The 24142-nt window shown below is 33.3% G+C and overlaps 2 protein-coding genes and 1 long non-coding RNA gene across 9 annotated transcripts in view; 1 reads left to right on the forward strand and 2 right to left on the reverse strand.

The window, feature by feature from the left end:
- Nucleotides 1–136: 136 nt before the first annotated feature.
- Nucleotides 137–4101, reverse strand: LOC126865468 (39S ribosomal protein L3, mitochondrial). 5 transcript variants are annotated; one of them, XM_050617991.1, is made up of 8 exons: nt 4035–4101; nt 3016–3097; nt 2830–2923; nt 2525–2749; nt 2302–2433; nt 2064–2224; nt 1791–1980; nt 137–421 (listed from the first exon to the last, which is right to left on the reverse strand). In XM_050617991.1, exons 1-8 carry the CDS (start codon nt 4084–4086, stop codon nt 182–184), a joined length of 1176 nt encoding a protein of 391 aa, XP_050473948.1. In that variant the 5' UTR covers nt 4087–4101; the 3' UTR covers nt 137–181. The 5 variants fall into 5 exon arrangements, with proteins under 5 accessions (XP_050473948.1, XP_050473952.1, XP_050473951.1 ...); XM_050617995.1 differs by lacking the exon at nt 4035–4101 and adding an exon at nt 3642–3739; XM_050617994.1 differs by lacking the exon at nt 4035–4101 and adding an exon at nt 3434–3631.
- Nucleotides 4102–6104: 2003 nt separating this feature from the next.
- Nucleotides 6105–24142, reverse strand: part of LOC126865455 (MICAL-like protein 1) — a 51995-nt gene continuing 33957 nt past the window's right edge. For all 3 annotated transcript variants that reach the window (XM_050617950.1, XM_050617951.1, XM_050617952.1), the window contains 7 exons: nt 9686–11358; nt 8784–9009; nt 8339–8644; nt 7681–7816; nt 6838–7075; nt 6637–6749; nt 6105–6554 (listed from right to left, as the gene is read on the reverse strand). In XM_050617950.1, the coding sequence (XP_050473907.1) occupies nt 6367–6554; nt 6637–6749; nt 6838–7075; nt 7681–7816; nt 8339–8644; nt 8784–9009; nt 9686–11358 (2880 nt within the window). In that variant the 3' untranslated portion in view covers nt 6105–6366. The remainder of the gene's footprint in view (nt 6555–6636; nt 6750–6837; nt 7076–7680; nt 7817–8338; nt 8645–8783; nt 9010–9685; nt 11359–24142) is intronic.
- Nucleotides 11344–23180, forward strand: LOC126865480 (uncharacterized). Its single transcript, XR_007689539.1, has 2 exons — nt 11344–17089; nt 20517–23180. It is a non-coding gene; the product is annotated as an uncharacterized LOC126865480 (long non-coding RNA).

Raw genomic sequence — 24142 nt, forward strand, 5'->3', positions numbered from 1 at the left:
GGGGAAGAGGATAAACAATAAAACTGTCTAATAAACGCGGCGACGTTAATTGCTAATCTTTGCCTAGATTTTCGATTGCGTGAATAAGCAGGTTATCTAGAAATTTGAAGAGATTTAAATATTTTCATAAAATATGTCCTCTTATTATAAAGTACTTTTTTTATTTACTACGTTATTACAATTACGATTTTGGTTGATATTCAATAGTGGGGTCACTAAATGGGTGAACATCATCCGCATAAAGTTCTTCAGGAAGTACATTCGTGTTTTCATTATTCGGTAAATATGTAGGAAAATGTGGTGACGTACTTTTTTTAGTAGGTAAAATCGTATCATACAAATAACACATGGTATTTACCTCTCCTGGGACGTTATGACCTAATACCCAAATTACATTATATTTAGTGTTTATTCGTAGTATCTGCAACATACACACAAAAGTTTAACAGTGATCTGAAACCATTACATATAATTGTTAATAATCTTTCAACATATTTACATCGTTGTAATTATTTATTAATCTAATTCTGATGGATTCTTTCTAAAAATTTATTTACAATTATTGCTATTGCAATTGTGACAGATTAATATTATTTTATTATTTATAATTCTCATTTGCTGATCTAAAATAATTGTGAAATTTTTGTGTATAGCCATATAACTGAGGCATGTCTTTAAATAATCCTATAAGGAAATTGATTAAATTTTTTAATTCCACGTTTGAGAGTTTCCATTAGATTAATAACTATTATTAATAACTAACAGTTCTTTCATTTTTTGCTAATATCTTTCATATGCTCTAATATCAGAGTGTTAAAGGAAAAAGTTATTACACATTGTGGAACGTTATGACGTTGGTATATTCCTAGCACAATTTATCATTCTTGCAAATTTTCTATATTATTTACATTACAAACTATAATTTTAAAATAAATAATAAATGAATCATATAAGTTTGACTAATTGTGAATATATGTTTTTCACTAGCTGTTGTAAAATAATTTTAAAGTGCCACTGCTGTATAATGTATCTTCCTTTCAAAAGTAATATAGTTTTAAAGAATTAACGTTTTGTAACTACTGAATGATGTAAGGAGATAATCTTCAAATGTTTCATCATAAATATCTACATTCTCAAATATTTCATATAAACATTTCAGAATTCAGTGTATCTTACTTCTATACTAAACACATTTTATATGGAAAGCAATTCTGAATTCCTTACATGAGAGTTACAAAAGATTGAGCTGAAATGTTATGCGTAATTTTTAACTAATTTTATTTAAGATAAATGAAAAAATTGAGTACATTCTTGTAGTTATAGATTTTCAACTTCACGAATATTTTTTTTGTAAAACTACAAAAAAAGAAATAAATATGCACTATCTTTGTATAAAACTTGGAAAAAATATTTACAAATAGTGTTCAAATATATAAAGTATATGTATAAACAATAATTTGATATAGCTATTATACTGATAGATCATCTTGATCATTCACTCTAATTCTACAATTGAAAACAAAACAAATTATGTGGTTTGATAGAAAAATAAAGATTCAATTGTACTGTTTAATATATTGTGATACATAAAAAAAAAATAATAAGAAAAAAGATTATACCGTATTTTGAATTGTTGTTTTACTTGTATCATATATGATATTTCACGATAACAAAAAGTAATAAATATATAAAAAAAAATGTCTTTAAATGAATATATTTGCAACCAAAAGAAAGACGAATAATAGATCATAAATGTAATAGATGTGTGCTAAGTAAAAATGATGAATTACCTTTACACCTTTGAGAATACGCCAACGATTTCCCATATGTCCAGGCATTTTAGTACCTGGCATTACCCTAGCCTTTGTTCCTCCTGAGCCTATATTGCCTGGTCTTCTATGCGTTTTAGTTACACCATGAGAAGCAGGCATACCTTTAAAGCCCCACCTTTTCATGACACCTTGAAAACCACGATCTATACTATGTTTTTAAAGAACAATGTAATGGATTACATATTATACACATCATGTATAAAAAGGAAAGTATTAGTAAATAAGATTTACGTTTTTCCTCGAATATCAATAAATTCTCCTGGTTTAAAATGAGCTGCACACAAAGGAGTTCCTGGTTGAAGAGCAGCATTTGGTGAAACTACAAATCTCATTAGTGTTTTTTTTGGTGTAACTCCAGCTGCATTAAATATTCCATAATATTCCTTAGTAAGCTATACAAATTGATAATACAAACATTATATTCAGAAAACTTAGATAAATATTAAGAGATATAGGAAACATAACATACTAGCTGTGGATCAATGTTTACTGCACCTAATACGAGGCAACCATTTTTTACTTTAGGTTGTAAATGTTTAGTGCGCTTAACTGGATTGAATTCTTCAGGTGGCATATATTTTACAACTTCATTATCTACAATCTATTAAGAAATTAGATATATGAGTTTATATGAAATCAAAATGTATTTCATATAATTATTATTATAGTATATTTACTATATTAGGAAATACCTGTATTAGCGTTGTCGTTACTTTTTTACCATTTTTCAACCACATTGGATATACTCCTATCTTTTTCCCAATTAAACCAGTACGTTTAGAGCCTGGAGTCCATGTTGCGGACTGAACAAGTTCTGTATTTAATGGAGATTTTTGTACACCGAGCAGACCATTATTGGCTGATACAAATTCAGAGAGAAATTCTTTGTTTTCTGGAGAAAGTTCTTCATTATAACGCTAATATGAAAAATGACAATATAGACTATTTGCGAAACAGTAAAAAATAAAAATGTTATTTATCTATTTCAAATACATACTATACGTGTTGGTTTTGGTAGCCACTGTGGGTGACGTTTCTTTGGTGGAGGATTTTGTAATTTACCACGAGCAGGAACAGATATTATGTTAAGGCTAAAATAATTGTACTAGTGAAAACTAATTTATTTTACAGAAACATTCAAGTAAGTTATTACAAGTATAAACATATTATTCTAACTTAATACCTTTGTTTTAAGTGTCTACTAAACAGTTGAAATCCATTAAGGCTTTTTAAAAGTGATGTCATGTTTGTGAAATATAAAAATTCTGAAAGAGGTTAGATTGTAAATTAATTGCGAATATAAGATCTGTTTATAAGATGTAAAATATTAATAATACATTTATGTAATATGGAACAGAAAAGTTTGTAATAATTAATTCTTATTTTCATAATTTTACAAATTATGCTTTACAGGCAACAAATTTAATCTATTAGCAGTTTACTATTAGAGTTAGCACAGACGAGATGTAAAAATTATAAGTTATAAGATAAACTTAAAACGTGTATATTTTTATTATTATCGTATTAATTTTAATATTTAGTGGAGCCGATAACTAAGTAAGTACATCCACAAACGAGGGTACATCTGAATTTGATCCTACTATCCGGGTCCCAGCACTGTTCCTGAGACAGTAAGTTCTCTGATTTGCGTTAGAGTTGATATAAGAGAATAACAATGAATTATCTAATTTACAAGTAATGCAAAAATTTCGAAAGAACGCGAAGAACTTCGCCTTGAGATAAATCGTTAAAGGTAAATGAAAATGTATATAAAGAAACAACACATGAATCGGAAGAAAAAATATATACATTAACATCTCAAATTGTCGTAACGAATGAAAAAACTTTGAATTATACACAAAGTAATAGTAGAATTGAAAGGAAATATCGAAGTATATTGCAGATTGCGTACTACTTATTTATTAGTGGGGAATAAAATTTGATTCTTTATTTTATTTCCTGATTCCTAACATTTTTAAACTATAAATTTAAGTTCAAATAATAACTTTTAAATAATCATTTTTTAAGTGCTATTTATATCATCCAAGTATTACAAATAAATTTTTATTTTATATCCAATTCTTTAATGAAAGCATTTTTAAAAATGAAAAAAGATATTCTATTATTTGAAATTAATTTAATGACTTATTCAAGTTTTCGCACACAATTTAATAAAAATTTGTAACTAATATGTTCTAGAACCTAAAGGTCCTATGACATAAAGGTCATAAATGATTGGACGGCGGTTGTCCATCGTTAGAGATATCGTCGTTCTAAAGGCACAGATTGCGTGCGATGAGATTAAAAGTAACAGAGGAAATGAGAGTGCTCACGCCCGTACTTCTAGTGTTGTATCATAGTATAGGTGTTGCACCATATGACCAAATGCTGAGTTTACTTAACATTAGCATGTACAAGAACCTATAACATTAGGGATCTGCCCTGTTTGCTTGTATACTAGCATACACACGAACTTATTGAGTTCCACGCTACAAGAATCTATTTAATTGTACGGTTCTATGGAAAAGTTCATATCTACTTTTTCTAGTTTCATGTATACATATATACAATCCCTAATTTTATAGGTTCTTGCACATGCTAATTTTACTTAAACTCAGCACTTGGCCGTATGGTGCAGCACCTGTACTGTGAAAGAACTAGAACCACGGATGTGAGCATTTCCTCATTTTCTCTCTGATAGAATATAGATCGATCTTGATTATGGGTATATCGATCATTGATTTAATTATTATTCCTATCATTCCTTCGTAAGTAGCGCTGGTATCTTATTCTATACTGAACCGATAATGTCGCATGTGATACTAAAATAGTATGGGGGGGGGGGGGGGGGCATGTAGCCCCCGGTCTGCGAAGGAATTGAAAATTCTAGCATTTCTTGCTTTTAAAAATGTATTTGTGGATGATGTAAGATATTTTGATCAATTTTACAATTTAAAGGTATTTTTAGAAAAAGAGCTTAATATAGGAAGCTTTACAATTTTTATTTCCTCTCTCAAATAGGTAGAATATTTTAAATCGAATAATCTTGAATTTCATACAGAAGTGTTAAAAGTTTGTGAACTTTTTTTTTATACCTTGCCAAGATGCTATCAAAATAAACGTATGAAAGATCAAGACAAGGTAAATATTGCACAAGAATACCGCCTCGCGTCCTCCCTTATCTTTCATATACTAATTCTGAGAAATTAAAGTTAAAATATCTGCTAAATTCTGCCAAACTATAAAATGGTTTTTTTGGTATAAATAGCTTAATATCTTTTTTTAGAGAATATCCAACTGGATCGATTAATGTTGTAAAAAATATGCGGTACCATTTAAAAAGCTCAAGGTCACTTTAATACTTTAGAAAATATAGTTATAAAAACAAAATATATTCGTTTGACCAGACCCCTTAAATACAATAATCTATTTCACTTCAAACAGTTTTTGATAAAGTGAATAGATCCCTGATGATAGTTTCTACTGACTCACCATGTATTTCTATTGACAAGGAAATAGCGAAGTCATAAATTACAGTATCATAGACGGTATTGATTGATCCTACCTACAGCAGTAACTTTTAACGCCCTTCTATTATTTCACCCAAAATTTTTGAACTCGTCGAACGGTCAAAATATATGACATTTACTGCTTCACTAATTTTATGACATCGCTATATTTCCAACAGTGGCTATACATAGAACGAGAATTTCTTTCTATTTTAAAGAATCGTTTCAGGTTTTAACGAACAAACTTCGAAAAGTATATCAATTTCTTATCCCTTCATTTTCAAAATATTATATAGTGACGTGAAATCATTTATGACTATCAAAACGCATTGCTTGAATGCTAAAACGAAAGATTAAGTGCCCGAGAGAAGACAAGTGTTTTTATATAACCTCTGCTTAATTCTAAACAATCGATTCAACGTTTTCAAAATGGCATGCATAATCCATAATATCTCTTGATCGCGCTCATACGAGTTGATACACATTTCTAATTTTTGTTGTAATAAAACGTTTGGAAATAAAGTTTTTCATTAATACAATTACTAAAACCTAAATGTCTAACGTTACATAATACTCATAATATAAACGACATAATATTCTTTCGTCTACAACAGTAAACGTAATATTACATTTTTTCGAAACTAAACGCACAATAAATGTACGTAAACGTTTATGCGAAGAATCCTTCGTTATTGTGGCTGTATCCAAACGATGCCAAAGTCGAGTCGTTTAATAATAACAGCTGCTGCTTCATTCGATCATGTTTTCATTTTTCAGATTGTTTGATAATTTTATTTAGATTGATAATTTTATACAAACAGTATACATAATGATATACATAAAGAATATACAATCTTATCTAAATAAAAAGTTGTTAGATCAAAATTTCATTTGGAACGTTATTTTAAAGAACCTTTGAATCATAAATTCGAGGTAGCATTTTCCAGCGAGTTACACACAGTAACGTTTACTTAAAGTATTCGATTGGAATATTAAAGTAATTAAAAGTAAAGTATCGAAATAAATTAAAACCATTTTCGCTTAGTATGACGTTTTAGTGTCAACTCCATTTCATCTACATCCTTATCAACATCCTTCTTCAATATTCTTTTCAGTCTCTTCTCTTTTATTTTCTCCTTTAATTTGTTTTGTTTTCTTTTCTTCTTTTCGGTCGTATCCATATCATTGCATGATATATCGTTTTTATTTTTAGCTATTAAACAATGAACAACGTAATTTTCTTTATTAAGATAGATCAGTAATAGGTACTTTCATTTCATTATACTTGTACTTGCCAGCAAATAAGTCCATGTGACGATGTATACTCCGATCTTCTTCTATTTCTCTGCGACGATCCATTTCCAAGCAGTCGACAATTTCATTTCGTCTTTCAACAATTTCTATCAATCTGTCGATAAAAATATTAAGCTTTCATTGCACCTTTTTTATCATTTACGAATAGCTGTTAAAAAAAAGAAAGAAGGCTGAACTTATACCTTTGTATCAACGCTTCTTCTCTTTGTTTATCAAAATCCGTTTTAGTTGATTCATTTTGTGCCATTAAGCATCGAATTTGGTATTCCACTTCGGCATGTTCTTCTTCTAATCTCTGCTGTCTTCGGAGTAACATTAATTCGGCTTGTCGTCTAAATAACTCATTCTTTTCATTTACTAAAGTAAATAACTCTAAGACTAATTCTTCTACGTCTGTTCCAAGGGAAATATCTGTAGTGTCTACAATATTATGTATGTATTATTGTAGAAGAGAATTGTAAATATATAAAATGTTATATTTTATACAAAGTATAATCGTCCATATTTAGGAGGGTGTCCCCAATCTAAATGTCAAAACTACAGGATACCATGCAGGGGACCGACAAACTAAGAAAAAAACGTCCTTTAGAGATCTGCTCGTTTATGCTCCATTTTGGAGAAAATCGCGAGAGTGAGAAAAGAAACAAAGAAGTTTTGCTTTTTTCACTTATTTATTTATTTATTTAGGCTTATTTGTTCTGAGAAAGCGATGTTTAGCTACGATTTAGAAATGTCAATGTTAGACATTTATGCGTGTATTGCTGCAAGAGGGTGTACCATTTTGAACAATATAAAGAAGAAGTATAAATAAGTATAAATAAGTGAAGAAGCGAAGACTTATTTGTTTCTTTCTTCGCGATTTCCTCCAAAATAGAGCATATGCGTGTAAATCTCTAAAGCACATTTTTTCTTCATTTACCGGATTCTTATACGCTTCCGAAATGTTGACATTCAAATTGGATTATTCATCGGAATTATTTTTCCTTTCCTTAATAGGGAGATTTGGGCACAACAAATATATTTACCGCTAATCTGTGGTCCAGATTCACATTTACTTCTTATCAATTGTTCCAATCGGACACCTTGCTTTTCTAAGCCTTGTTGTTGCAATTCTATTTCATCTAACTCCAACTTAACATCCTTAAGAGACATTACTTTTATCTAAAATGGCCAAAAAGCTTATTTTTATTTATGTTTTCAATTATGTTGATGTTGTTTCAAACGATGAGAAAAGAAATGTTGGCAGGACTGGCGTGGGTTCAGCTAACAAGGTTCTTTATGATACGATGGGCACGATGCGCGACATGCGACACGAAGATTTATAACTATCAACTATACTACTGTTATACAACTATATATAATATGCACTTCTTGGTTGTTTGAAGTGTGTTGAAGCGTGTGTGAGAACGATGTTCGGTGTACAGAACGGTCGAGACGCGGAACGGCGCGATCGGTTTTAAGGAAAACAAAGTGGCCTCGAATATATGTACAATTGCATACATTGCGCCAGGACGTAAATGGATCTTAATCTCTCTAAATGGAATTGTCGCAAGAGTTAGGCGAACTTTGGTATTTTCAAATTCGTGGAATTACGGAATTACGTGACTCGCGCTTAGACTTACAGCTACGACGCAATTCACAGTTACAATTTACAGTAAAATAAATGAATAAGTTTCCACTTACCTTTCTTCTATGTGGTATTGGACAAGGTGGAGCAGGTCCTTTCTTCCTTTTCCATTTTCCTTCCATACTTTTGTCTAAATATGATCTACAATGAAAAGTTTCCTCGCATGTTATGTGTGGAAAACTCTGTCTGTTTCTATTTGTTTCATCTTTATTAGTCTTTTCATCTTCCCATATGTTATATTCTACACTGGCATCGTGTGATTTATTCATAGGACACTCTTTAAAACCACTTGACACTGGAATTGGTGGTGGTGGAGCTGGTCTTGGCTTACGTGTTTTAAATGTTTTATGCGAAGGTGAATCCTAATAACAAAAAATTTGATATTTTTAGCTATCGTTCGTTGTACTTTTCACATGGAACGTAATATAAACGATGTATAAACGATGGAATAAATTTTTACGCGAGTATTGTAAATCGTAAAAGATCGTGGTCATAGATTACGAGATATTCGGCAGAACTGCATTGTAGTTTAGACATTGAAGATGTGCGCTGATCGGAAACACATTCCTTCTTATTTGGTGGTAACGGTGCTGGTTTCTTTTTCCTATAAGCTCCTCCTGTACGTATCCCTGATTCTGGGCTTCTCAAATAATTACTTGATATGGATAAATAATCACGAGTGTCGCTCGATTTTCGTCCATTTTTACTTGGGCTTTGCTCGTTGTGCCTACAACAAAACAAAATATATATCGTCTATATAAATTACCTTTTGAGACAAAACAAAGTTTAAAAAACATCAACATCTTGAAGTGTTTCGGTTTTGTAGAAATTTGTATAACGCGCCAATGACTATCGCGCGAGTTTCAGTTAAATCAGTTAAAGATTTTTTGCCAAAAAAATATTACCCACTTCGAAATGCGCTAAAAACTATGAAATAATTTCTATTTTATTTATTCTTTATTTAGACATATATGAATTGTATTTCGGGGACTTGGTAATATTTTTTGGGGCAAAAACGAGTAGGATTGACTTGAGTACGAAATTGTGTTCGGTGTTACGAAGTTTCGCGACTAGAAATAAATATTATCTAATATATGCTATAACAATGATAAAAGTGAAGGGAAACATATGGCTTCTCATACGTTATACTTGATATACGGTATTGCGATATAATTTCATGATTCATTGTAAAAATATAGATTTGTATTAGGAGGAAACACGTTTCTCTCTTGCTATGATTACAAAATGATTAACGCGTAATGTATCTGTCTAGGTACTTACCTACATCGAATTTCTGCTGGATAAACTAATGAAATTTGTCTATTATTTTTACAATTCAACATTGTTAGCACGCTGCAACAATGAAAAGTATAGTTTAACAAATTTTTAATTTTTATACATACTTAATTGTGCGTGGTTTAGGAGTAGGCATAATCTCAGATGTTCTCTCCTTGAACTCCAAATCGCTATCGTGATCTTCTTCGTCGCTCCAAAAGGGATTTAGATTAATCTGTGGTGCGGCTAAACGTCGTTTTGTTGATCCTTCTACGAAATGTTGGTTAGCTTTACCACTTTTAAAATTACTTCTCGTAGCTGGTATTGGTAGAATAACTTCCTTCTTGTCTGTTTCTTCTACATTTTCAAAAGGATTTGTTAGATCTCTGGTAGGTTCTAAACTGTTCATAGTTGTCACGGATTTATCGGTAATTCCTTCTTCGTCTTCTTCCTCTTCTTCTTCTTCCTCTTTTTCTTTTTCTTCTTCCATCTCCGCCGCCTCCTCCGCCTCCTCCAGCTCCTCCTGTTCTTCGTCACTTTTAAAGGGATTTAAATCTTCGGGATAATCTTCACTAAAATTAGAGCATATTACGTTTGTTGCATTAATATCGTTCGCAACCGTAGATGTATGATGTTCAATACTTTCTGTATCCAAAGGAATCGATAAAGTTTTATTAACTTTCGATACACGCGATGATGATAACTCGAAAGGAGCAATCTGTGTCGAACTGTCTTTATCGAAGCTTTCTGCATTATATTTTCGAGAGTTATTTTGACCGATGTCTGTTTCCTGCATTGTCGTATCTGGATTTATTATCGGACTTTCACTGTTCCCTATACTTTTAGTCCTATGCCTTTTAGTTTGTATCTTGAATTTTAATGCTTCGGTATCATGAGTTTTAAGCTTATTCCTTTCGATATCATCTTTTTTCTTTTCAAACATTCTACGTCTTTTTTCAACTATAGAATAATTGCACTCAGAACTAGTCTCATCCGATAATTCTTTGTCGTTGCTATGAGATGCTCTTGTTTCCTTAATTACATTATGAAGCGAAGCAACAGAAGTTATTGTTATTTGATCCTGTTCGTGTTTATCAATGTTTAATCGTTCATGGACGTAATCATGGACGTTTGTGTTTAACAGCCCGTCGTTATCAGGTTCTAGTTTTAAACAAGCAATACAACTGAGTTTATTCTCTTCTTCGAGTTTACTTTGTTTTTCGTACTCAGTATTAAATGGGTGTACTAAATTCCTGCTTTCTGTTTTTAAATTTGTATCATCTCCCTCGATGCTACTTCGATTTTCAGTTATACGCATATTATCGTCTCTGTTCATCATCTGTTCATCATTTTCCGAAAATAGTTGATTCGATATGAAATTGAGCCGCAATCGAGAAGTTTGCGCTATTAAATCAGGAATAACAACGCGATCCATCGATTCGTGATCCATCCGCTCGATAGAATTACGACTAAACGGTTTTTTATTTACGTTTTCGTCATTGCTAAAAAATTGCTGACAACCGGAATCAATGTCGCTCTTTTCAATTTCGCTATATGTAGGATAGTCGTAACTTTGTGTTATTTGTACTGCAATATCTTCATCCGGACAGGTTTCACAGCAATATTGCCCTTCTTCGGTTTCATAATAATTACCAATAGTTAACTGATTATTACATCGAGCGCAGCGAAAGCAAGTACGGTGATAAGCAACATGGGCGAGGACCAGTTTTTCCGCTAGGAAAATTGGAAATCCACACACAACGCAGACATCCTTTCGCATACTACCCAGACACGTTGCTTCCTGCAGAATTTTAAACAAATATTTTAGTTTCTTCCTTTATATAGCGTATTTGTTTGTTATTGCAATTACCGTTGTACAACGGATTAAAATATTATAGAATAATTAGTATGAAAATTTAATATAACGATATCGTTATATAACAAGCTCCATACATTCAAAACACGACTATACTTGATCTTTCATAACTTATATCCTATTTTCTATATTTCGCAGCTTGCGTAAAAAGTTTCAACTCGCTCTAAAGTTAATACAAGACATTGTATGAAAATCGATTAACGAAGATATGTCATTGAAGCTTATTGTTACGGTTGAGCTTCCCCTATCCGAACTAATAGGGAGACAGAACTGTTCGGATAATGGAATTTCGAATGATAGAACAATTAATTTTCTAATATGAAATTTCTCATTTATTCAAATACAGATTAAGATTACTTGGTAGTTTCTTTAAATACTTATGTGTGTCCCATATCGTTTTTGCTGTTGAGTCACATAATTTTTTCAACATAAGTAACTGCATAGGGTTACATTTTTTTTTGCATATATTTTTGCGATTTCTATTCCACTTACACCACTTTCGAATTTTTCGATCGAAATTCAAGCGCCATACCGATCCAATTCAAGTTCCATACCAAACTCTTATAATCAGAATTCACTCAATCGAATAAAGGAAAGAATACATTACATGTCACTGCTAATAAAAAATGGACACATTTAAAACAGAAAAGGGCATCCGAAACAAGGTAACCCGAAATATTATGTTCGGATAAATACATTGTAGGTATTGTGGGTACAGGTACGTATCGTAGAACGTTCAGATATTAGACTATTCGGATAATGGTTGTCCGGATAAGAGGGGCTCTAGTGTACTCTCGATTTCCCCTACCATTTCGTCAATACTTTTTGCGTCGAATTGTAATGTAATAATGCAAATAATGCAAATAATGCAAATAATGTGAAATATTACTCGATAGTTAAATTGTAAAATAATATTTTGTATTACCCCGTTTTAATCATATTTGTGCAGTCTGCAAAACTACATAAATTATCAGTTAAATATAAAAGGACATTCTATACTACTCGATTTTAATTAAAACAAAAAATCGTATTATGAATATGTGATTGGATAACTTGTTAGTACAATTACGAATATTGATTATCGAATCTACGGATATACATATATACGTATATACGTAGTAGTAATTATTCTACATTATGTATTTTCTATTTTGTTTAATAGTTTATATCGTATACTTTTTTCGTTATTAAAAATGTCGTTTTTTAATTATCGACATCGCTGGTCACTATTTTATTTATCGTTCTAATATGTCCTGTTTAAATACATGTGGTGTGTCAGCAGTATCGTCGATTAATAATTAATTTATTTAATTTCATACAGTGAAAGATGACGCAATTTATGCGTCCAAAAGTAATGCATATTTGTTTCACAAATGAGGCTATTATTTTGTTGTAATGAAAAATATATAAAAGAAATGAAGTTCTACAAAATATTAAGGCGAATAAAATTAATTATTAATTATTTTTTATTATTTAACTTAATTAATTATTAAATATTAGACATGTAAATTTTTAAATCATCGCATATCGTAATGAAGTTTTTTCAAACAATTTCCAAGACAATATCCAACCTGAGAATTCTTACAAGCGTATGATGTCTTTTTGTCTACCATGTAATTAACAATATTTACACCGTTTTCGTTTGAACACCTACTTAATTTCGTTATCAACCATTATGTGGGCAAACCAGTAGACAAAAATTAATTAGACGATTATCAATCAGATAAGATGAAAAGATAATTTTCGAAATTCATTTTTTGTTTTGTTCTTTTGTGAAAATATGACTAAGAAATGTGACACATGTCACTTACATGGCGCCAATATACGTATATATAACTTAAGATTTCCTTTCCAAATAAAAGTAACCTAAGTAATCGTAAATAAAAGTAATCATAGGATTACTTTACATCTACTAGTAATTCAATGCAGCGGATACTAATACTAATATAATTATTTTTTAACTATTCCAAGAAAAGCACTATTATCCTAACTGTAAGTATCAGGTGTTCAAAATTTAATTTGATTAATTAAGAGATACTTAGAATGAATTGGCAGACTGTACCAAAGGCTGTAAATCGTAGTACCAATGGAATCTGGAGGTGGTTTTATCGCTCAAAATAAAATAAAAATTAACTAAAGCTTTCCTTTCTTATCCGATCACCCATTCTAATGCTTCATTATTCGAACTCTCTCTTATTTGAGTGTGGTATCCGAAAGCCGGATACGTATACGCCACTGCTTATAATTATTATCCAAACAACAGAGGTTTCGTAATGTCATCTTATTAAAAGTAAGTTAATGCTTCGTGATATCGTAAGTAAGAGTACAGTTAACATGTGATAAACGTGAATAACAAGTGACTGAGGATCGAATGAAAGAGATGAGATACCTAAGGCTAAAGTAAAAAGAAGAGCGATTCCGAGGATATAGATATGTAGGACAGAATAAAGATAGAATAAAGATAGAATAAAGGAAATACTCTGGCCAATCTGAGATGCTCAAGACGTTATTGGTATTTAAATAAAATACTTATTCTTACATACTTTGAAGTTCAATTAGTGCAAAAATTGAAACAATTAAGTTATTAGCTATGTCTGCAATTTTTAATTTGAAATTAAGAAATAACAAATAGGAAGAAAATAATTTTACTTACATTCGTTCATTATGAACGATGAACCTTGTTTCCACTTTGCGCTAACAAAACTGTAAAATTCTCGACCAATATCAACTACGTCCCTCAAATACACACTTTCGTACATTCATAATTTTACATTACAGAGAATCTTGCTTAATAATATAGGTATCAATACAGCAACGGAATCTGAAGAGCAATAATAGTGAACACTGGACGACACTACAAGTTAAAGCTTGTGAAGCAACGATAACTATTCTGTAATGTACAATATACCTGTATAATATTTCACAGAACTCCAACTGGGGTGCGGGGGAGGGGTCATTACCTCCGCGTAGTATTTTTTTAATTTAGAAAATATATACAATTGTTGTTTCGTAAACATCATTTTTAACATAGTAAATTCATACATGTTAAACATCGTGTAACATAATATTAGTAGCACGTATTAGACTTTTTGTAATATGATACTAATGTAACTTTATCGTGCTTACTAGTAAATGAGAAATATTTGCAATATTTCGTCGCATCGCGTTTTTGAAATGGTCGACAGCTGCTTAAAACCACAGAAATACTTTTAACACTAGGCTTACGGGCGTTTCGTATATACCTATCTCTACGAGCACCCGTCAAATTGACGGGTAAACGAAAATACACATTTTTCTTTAAAAAATCGACTTATTCAAATTAAGTCTAAAAGGAACAATATTAGGTTTCGCGTTTGAATGAGTTATTAATAAATAAACAATCTTTTTTTTAAATTATTACTAAAAAAATTACAATAACATTAATACTAGGTTTGCGGGACCCGCCAATTTGACGGATTTCGAAGTTCGAAATGAAATATCTCAAGAACCATAGCATTAATTTTAACCATTTTGCATTTTCCGAAATATGGAACAGGTTTATAAGTAATAGCCAGACTTGTTATAAGCCATATGAAAATATTTCGATAGATGAGCAATTATTTCCAACGAAAGCCCGGTGCAGATTTACACGATATATGCCGAATAAGCCCCATAAATTTGGCATTAAATTTTGGTTAGCAGTTGACGTCCAAACAAAGTATATTTTGAATGGTTTCCTTTATATGGGGAAAGATGAAACTCGATGCTCAATACCGTTGAGCGAGTTTGTAACACTAAAATTAGTCGAACCATATTTACAACGAGGCAGAAATATAACGACAGACAATTTCTTTACGAGCATCCTGCTAGCTAAAAAATTGCTAGCACAAAAAACAACTTTGGTTGGGACCATCCGGTCGAATAAAAGAGAACTGGCAAAACCAGCGAAGGAAAAAAAGGACAAGATGACTTTGTTTTCCTCAGATTTATATAAATCAGAAAATTGCACACTTACTGTGTATAAAAGTAAACCTAAAGTAAAAGTCCTCCTTCTAAGCACCAAACATACAGGTGTATGAATAGAAGATAATTATAAACGTGCTCCAGAAACCATTGCTTTTTACAATAAAACAAAGTTTGGTGTGGACGTCGTTGACCAAATGTGAATGTGAAATAGTGTGAAAGTCGGGAGTTTCCGATGGCCCCTTCAAGTCTTTTTCAATATTTTGGATTTGGCAGCGATAAACGGGTGGATATTATATAAAGAGTGCACCAGATCGAAATTATTCAGAAAGGAATTCATATTTTGTTTAGCCGAGGAATTAGCTGGAGAAAACAAGAGGAACATTTGCCAAAGATCAGGCGCTTCATTTCTGTCACCTTCAAAGTCAGAAGTGCGAAAAAGTTGCCAAGTGGGTTATTGCAAAAAAAATAGAAGTAATAATTATTGTATATATTGCAAAAAGATCGTATGCGGAAAATGCACGAACAACATTCAGTATATTTGCAAAAAATGTGCTCAATAGATATGGTTACCCTGTACCGTTAATGTTATTGTTATTTTTTTTAGTGATAATTTAAAAAAAGACTTTTTATCTATTAATAATTTATTTAAATATTGTTCCTTTTAGACTTAATTTGAATAAATCGATTTTTTAGAGAAAAATGCGTATTTTCCGTCAATTCGACAGGTCCCGTAGAGATAGGTATATTACATACAGATTTCAAAAATTAGAAAGCCTGGGAAAAAATAATTTTGTGTATAAATTCTAAAATAGATGAAATGATTAATTTACGATGCAAAATGGTTAAAATTGGTGCTATGGTTTTTGAGATATTTCATTTCGAAGTTCGAAATCCGTCAAATTGACGGGTCCCGTAAACCTAGTGTTAATATAGGGTAAATTATTTAAATAATTGAATACAAAATGTTGTTAATACGTTCACTGCGGTGCGGGACATATAGATCCCGTAACGAACCTACCTCCTGGGCGGCTTCTTTTTCAGTGGTCTTCCCCTATTTGCGAAGTTAATATTTCAGTCATTTTTCTACACTTCGCAACGATATAAATACTAATAAATAATAATTGAACCTTTGTATAGTAAAGTAACATAATATAGTGAAAAATTCTACGGAACTTAGTTGTACTATAATGCAAAAGACGTACCGGGCTGTTGTACAGGGATTATTTATCCCGTATCGCTAAGAATGGAACAATGCTTCTCGTTATCAACAGATACTACTATACAAATTTTTTAAATACAAAAGTGCAATACTAAGTATATGTTGAAATGCGAATGGGGTTACAATAGTCTCGTACCGCTAAATAGGAAAATTCTTGAAAAAGTCACCGCAGTAAACGTTTTAATAACATCGAGTTGCTCTTTCTATTTGACAAATGCAATCTTATCGTAACGACGTGATTTGAATTCGATTAAGCGTTAATAACGGTCGATTAAACATTTCGTTTTTCCTCAATAATGGTGTGAACTGTATTTAAATCTTTTATTTCTTTTATCTTTAATATGTTTATTTACATCAATTTGTAATATTTCGATTGGACTAAGATCTGGAAACTGACGAAGAGAGAATGCCATGGTGAAGCTAATTGCATAGAACAATGGTTCGTTCGCTTATATGCTTTTGAAATGTTTAACATTTCAGTGTTTGCAAATGGTAAGAAAACTTGATTTAATATATTTATGTACTAGCCGTCCGGCCGCCACTTTACCTGCACAGTATTTAGTTTTATGACAATTTATGTTTATTATCCTTATCAATTTATGTTTCAACACCATTTAGAATTTGAGTTTTCAAAAACGCTTAAATACGTGTTTGTTTATTTTTGATAAGGATGTAAATATGTTTGCCAAATCCCAAATCTCCAGCTTTTGGATATACAGATACGGTTATTATATACGGTATATATATACAGCTTACGCCTTTTTCACTTCAGTAAGGATTGAATTTCGAAAAACGCTCAAACACGTGTTTATTTATTTTTAATGAGAAGTTTTTATGCCGAATTTCAAGTCCCCGACGTTAGCAATTTGTGGAATATGGGTATCCTTGAAAAATGAATTTACCTCCTTTCTACTCCTTTAGTGTCCATATTTCCAAAATTCCTTTCTCATCCCATGCCTAATCATAAAAGAAGTATGCCATTCAAATTTCACACTTCTAGGTACAGCGGTTTGTGCTGGACGTTGATAACCGTATCAGTGACTTGTGCATTATATGCATATATCAGCGACTTGTGCATTATATATATATATATATGATATGTCGGAGATGAAAGGAAAGCCGAAGCCTTTCCTTGGAAATTTTGGGAACATCCTCTAGTACTCTAGCCTAGATTTTATCATAGCTGTAATTGTTCAAGATTTGTGATAGCGAGATTGGGTTCGAGGTGATAATTGGTCGCCGAACGTAGCCACGGTCACGGGATGGACGTTTTGCCTAACGGAGGTCTGCAGTGGTTGTAAGGGTTTTCCGAGAAATGTGGTTGTGGCGGCATACGTCCTCAGGAGCGGGCCTAGCCACGTGTGATGTTGCCTCGGAGATGCCGATACAATGGGACATACATTGTATTAATAATCAAACTCCAGGCAGAAACTGCCTAGCAACGGCGTTTGGAACTTTCTCGATGCTTCCAACGAGTGTGTATCAGACTTCAGGCAGAGGCTGCCTAGCAACGGGCGTTTGAAACCTTCTCGATGCTTCCAAACGAGTATAGAAAACAAAATGCAATCGTACAGCGAGAAAAATCTCCACAAGTCTGGCATTCGTGCGAATGCCTTGGAGAGTGACACATCGAGCATTTTCAACAATCGTATTTTGCGCCTAAGATTAGTTTACGCTTGGTAAAGAGTTATCCCGTTGACCGTGGATTCGTTTGAACCCAAAAACATTGTTAATAGTGTTCATTAAACGTTATTATTCGTAAATCAAATTATTCATTAAACTTACTATTCGTTAAACTTATTATTCATTAGACTTATTATCTGTTAAACTTAATTGTTCGTACAATTTATTATTCACTAACTTCATTGTTCATCAAACTTATTATTCATTAGACTTATTATTTGTTAAGCTTTGTGATAGTCTTGTATATACGTGTAAATATAATCTCGGCTTTGTGAAACGATGGCTAATCCACACGAAGAGTTGTTACGCACCCAAAATTTCAATTTTAACCCGACATATATATAGTATCGTGGAAAAAAGGCGTGTGGTGGCACTCAATAGCAAATACCACTACTCGACACTAACTAGTGTCGGACGACGGCAGCGCAGTGGTTAGCGCCTTAGGTTGCGAACGTTTCGGAACCCGGGTTCGAATTCCGGCGACCGAAGTCCGATTTTTCTTCCACGATACAAAAAATGAAGAGAAAAGCGGCCGTACCCAGCAGCGACATCTACACCCAAAGCGCAGCTTACGATGAAAGGACATCGGAGCTCTTCCCTTTTGGAACTTCGGGAAAATCCCTTAACATCGTAATCTAGATTCTATCATAGGCGTAATTAAACAATTGTCGTCCTTCGATCCGATTGTATTTGTTCGAGATTTGCGATAATGAGCTTGGCCTCGAGGCGACGACCAGTCGCCGAACGTAGCCGCGGTCACGGGATGAACGTTTTTGCCTAACAAAGGTATGAAGTAATTGTATAGCTCTTCTTAAAAAAAAAATAGTTGTAGCGGCACTCGACAATAAACATTCCAACGGTTTCTGTCCCGTGGCTCGCCACACGCAGACCCTATTCTTCGGGTAAGATGATTACCAGGTGTCGACGCATCTCCACAGTACACGTTCAGCTAGCCTGAGGACCCGTTACAAATCTCAAGATTTAGTTAACTAAAGTCCTTCAGACAAACAGTCTTTGTCCCAACTACGGGAAGATAGGGGAAATCTATTTTTTTCACGAACGACGCTTCCCACTAGCAACCTTCCCTCAAGGGCGGCTAACATCCTTCTCTAACCACCAACATGGAAATTGACCAATTTATATTTACTGGTTTATATTACAATTTATATTTATTAGAGATTATATTTACTAGTATAAATATTGATTTTTACAAAGTTTGACAAATAACCGTGATGATTAAACACTCGAGATGTTAGTGACAATGTTCTTAGGTTCAATAACGAATCCACGGTCAACGGGGTAACTCTTTGTTAAACGTAGAATATATTTTGAAGCACAAAGTAACGTTTGCTGTGACGCTCGGTATAATAATGCACGTAAAGACGATGTGCAAACTCTCCAAGGTGATCGCAAGAATAAAAGACTGATGGAAATTTTCTTACGATCGCGTTTGTTCGTTGCATATTGGCCGGGGATACCAACAAAATTGCAGCCGCAGTTTCTAGGCAGACCCGCGTAGAGCTGACATTGCTCCTGCCTGGGGTTTGATTGTTAATACAACGTGTGTCCCACAATATTGGCATTTCTCTGTTAGGTAAAAACGTTCATCCCGTGACCGTGGCTACGTTCGGCGACCAGTTGTGTCACCTCGAGCCCAAGCCCACCGTCACAAATCTCAGGCAAACATAATAGGATTGAATCATAACAAGTATTTCTAACTTTTATCATTTAAGTACAGCTATAATAAATAGTCTAGACTACAGTATTAGGGATCTTCCCAAAAATTCCAAAAGAAAGGTCCCGATGCCCCTCATCTCCGACATATATATATATATATATATATATATATATATATATATATATATATATATTATTGTATACACACATTTGTATTGTCATACGAAAAAGGTCTATAAATGCTTCATTAAAAAGTTGTAACAAAATTTGAATTGAGACAAACACGTATATACGTCAATATTCTTTTTCTTAAAATTAGTTTAATATGGGATAAGATATTGTACATAATGTTCATGGTATGTGTTGACTTAGTATCATAGGCATTTTGTAATCAATATTTCATAATATCTTTGTTTGAATCTTTCTAAGAACGAATGAAACGTGCTACTTTTCACAACACACGTTGATATATTTACTGCTTTCGTGCATGATTCTACTATACGACGGCAAACATACACTATTTCTTTTCAGATTCAAAAGTGAGACAAAATTGTTACAGGAATCGGTCTATACATATATGTGCAATAAATTGAATAGCACATCGATATCAAGTCTCCATTGATAAAGGCGGACGAGACTTCGAAATGCACATAAGTTCTTGCCTGATCAGGAAGGCTCCCGCCTAGACCAAGTACTCTGTATCATTGTTATCAACCACCTACCTGATCTAATTTATGAGGCTAAACCTCTGCCATTTGCGGACAACCTTAAATTGTTCATGAGGATAGGTAATTACCTATCACTCCGACTCACTTGAATTACTAGACGGCCTTGATAAGCTTTCTAATTGGTCCACTTGCAACAAACTGTATTTACATATACCAAACTGCCACGCGATGAAAAAGTCGCGTAATAAGAATAAAATTCTGTATCCATACGTACTTAATGATTCTCAGCTATCTACGATAAATTGTCTGAGAGATCTGAGCGTCGTCTATGATGAGCGATTATCCTACACCAAGCATACCACTAATATCAACAGAGCAAACAGGTCCCTTGGATTTATCTTTCGATTCTGTAAGGATTTCCGAAACGCTTTTACACTGAATACTCTCTATAATTCATTATTTATACCTCACTTGGAATATGCTTACATCATATGATCTCTTTATCAGTTCAAATATATTCAACTTATCGAAAGAAGGAAACATAATTTCCTGTCATTTGCATTACGTGCATTTAGTTGTTGAATCCAGAGTCGAAACTACGACTATGACTCTGCACTCCGCACATTGAATATGCTAACACTGTAGAACCGGAGAAAAGTTGCTGATATTCTTTTTTTGGCTGAACTTTGCTTTAGGAGACCAAAAATTATTAACTTTTTATGCGCAATCCTGTAATTTTCAATGCGTAAAATCCGAAAATGCAGGTTTGGAGTTGCGGAGACTAGTGGTTAAAAAATTATGAATATGTAAAAGTGAGCATTTTTAGGGTATTTTATTTTATATAGGGTATTGGCAGAAGCCAAATGGCCATTCCAAGAAGCCAAATCCATGCTTCCTCCAGTGAGTCGAGTTGGTGGAGTTACTGGCTGCACATGGGTTAGGTTGAGTCAGACGTATTTTACATGTGTTCGCAATTTCGCTCTGACATCATTCAAGGTCTACAGGTAATAGCTTTTCCAATGTTTTTTTTTTTATTCTTTACATTCACAATTTGTCCAGTTTGGGCATTAGGTAGAATTTTCTAGCTGTTTGATTATCATGTGGGTGGGACCCCCAGCGGGATACCATCTTCGTATTTGTTAGGTCGTGTCCTTTGTGAGGTCTGCTGGGTGTTTCCTTTTCAGTCTTCTATCCATGTTTGAGGTGTTGATCGTTTCCACAGCTAGCCGGTTTGGATGTGTTCCTATTCTTTCTTTGTATTTTCCTGTGTATCTGTTAATTTTCTTTTTGACCGTTGGTATTCCCAGGTCCTTCCGTATGTCCTCGTTTCTAACGTACCATGGGGCGTTTACTATTGTTCTAAGAATTTTAGTTTGTATTGTCTCTATTTTGTTTATATGGCTCATTGCTGCTGTCCCCCACAGTGGTATTCCGTACGTCCAGATTGGTTTTATGATCGTTTTGTATATTTTTAATTTATTTTCTATGCTTAATTTGGATTTTCGACTTGTTAGCCAATGCATTTGTCTCCTTGTTGTCTGTATTTTGTCTATTATTGATTTAGTATGCTGTTTCCATGTGAGTTGTGTTTCCAGGTGGAGTCCTAGGTATTTGACTTGCCTTGTTTGCGGTATGTGCGTGCCGTTCAGTAGGATGTTTGGTGGTGTCTGTTTTCGTAGTGTGAATGTAATGTGGTTGCATTTATCGGGGCTTGCTTTTATTTCTTTATCTTGCAGCCACATATTTTTTTCTATTTTTGTGATATGTTCTTGTAGTAATTTGACTGCTGTTTCTGGGTTAGTGTGCCTGACTAGTACAGCTGTGCCGTCCGCGAATGTCAGTATTTTGCTATTGGTAGTTGTTGGTATGTTGGCTGTGTATAGTGTGTACAGTACTGGTCCTAAGACGCTTCCTTGCGAAACCCCTGCCTTGATGTCTTTGACTTCGGAGTATGTGTCCTTGATTTTTATTACGAAGGTTCTGCTGCTTAAGTAAGATTTTAGCAATTGTTATATTTGCTCCGGGAATTGTTTCCTGATTGTTTGTAGTAGGCTTTCGTGGTTTATTTTGTCAAATGCTTTCTCTATGTCCATAAATGAGCCTGTGCATTTGCTCTATAGTGGAGTGTCTGTTTCTGAATCCAAATTGGTAGTCTGGTATTAATTTTTCCTTCTCTATTATTGGTTTTATGCGGTCGTATATTATTTTCTCCAGTATTTTAGAAAACACAGGAAGTAGTGATATTGGTCTGTAAGATGTAGTTTGGTATGGGTCTTTGCCTGGCCTAAACCACCTAAATAACATTACCTAATTAACATGTTACCTAAATAACATTATGATCTGTGCCAGTTTCCATAGTTTAGGAAAGTATTGAATTCTTAGTATTGCATTGAATATTATTGTAGTTAGTCTTATCGCTTTTGGCGGAAGGTTTTTCAAGACTTTACCATTAATTAGGTCGATTCCTGGTATTTTATTATTTTTTGTTTTCTCGATTATGTTTCTAATTTCTTGTGCTGTTGTTTTAGGTGTGGTGTAGTGTTTGTCAGTCGAGGTTCTAGTGGTTTGCGCATCCTTGTCCGTATGGCATTTGGGGTTGCTGTTGTTGACATTATGTGGTATAAATGTGTTGTACAGGTGCTTGGAAAATTCTTCAGCTCGCTCTTCGTTGCTTCTTGCCCATGTGTTGTCTGCTTTTCTGATTGCTGGGTCTAGTTTTATTGGCTTCTTTATTCTTTTCATGGCATTCCATAGGGAGTAGTCCTAGGAGAATTTTGTGAATTCGTTCTGGTTGCGCTCTTTTATTTTGTTTTTTATTTCCTTTGCAAGTTTGTTTAGGTGTTTTTTGTTTTCTCGTGTTCTATGTTTTTGCCATTTTGCTTTCGCTTTTCTTTTTTCTCTAATTTTTTCAAGTATGTCTGGTGGAATTATTTTTGTTTGTCTGTTGGTTGATTCAGGTATAGTGGTTGTCCATGCTGCTTCTTGGGTAGTTTCTGTCAGTGCTGTTACTGCCTGTTCGATGTGTTCGGGTGTTTTCAATGGGATGTTGCAGTTGGTTTTGCTCTCGATTATTTCTTTAAAAGTTTGCCATTTATTGGTTTTGTTGCATAGTATCTCTGGATTGCTATAAAATATTGGTTTGTTTCTGTATGTAATTATTATGGGTGTATGATCGGGGCTAAGCTCGAGGCTGGGTGCTATATTTAGTTTATTTGCGTTTAGTCCCTTTGTAACTGCAAAGTCGAGTAGGTCAGGAATTTTGCTCAGGTCTGTCGGCCAGTATGTCGGTCTTCCTGTGGATAATATATTGAGGTTGTTGTTTCTAATGTATTTTTCCAGGGTTCTACCTCGAGGTGTGGTAATTCTTGATCCTCACAGTGTGTGCTTTGCATTGTAGTCTCCCGCTGCGATATACTTGTCACCTAAGTGTTGAAAGTACTCTTCCCACATTTGTGTTGTCATTTTGTGTCGCGGTGGTACATATACTGCTGACAACTGGAAGTGGATGCTGCTAGTT

This window comes from Bombus huntii, chromosome 5, assembly GCF_024542735.1.
Source record: "Bombus huntii isolate Logan2020A chromosome 5, iyBomHunt1.1, whole genome shotgun sequence".
In the NCBI taxonomy this organism is placed as follows: domain Eukaryota; kingdom Metazoa; phylum Arthropoda; class Insecta; order Hymenoptera; family Apidae; genus Bombus; species Bombus huntii.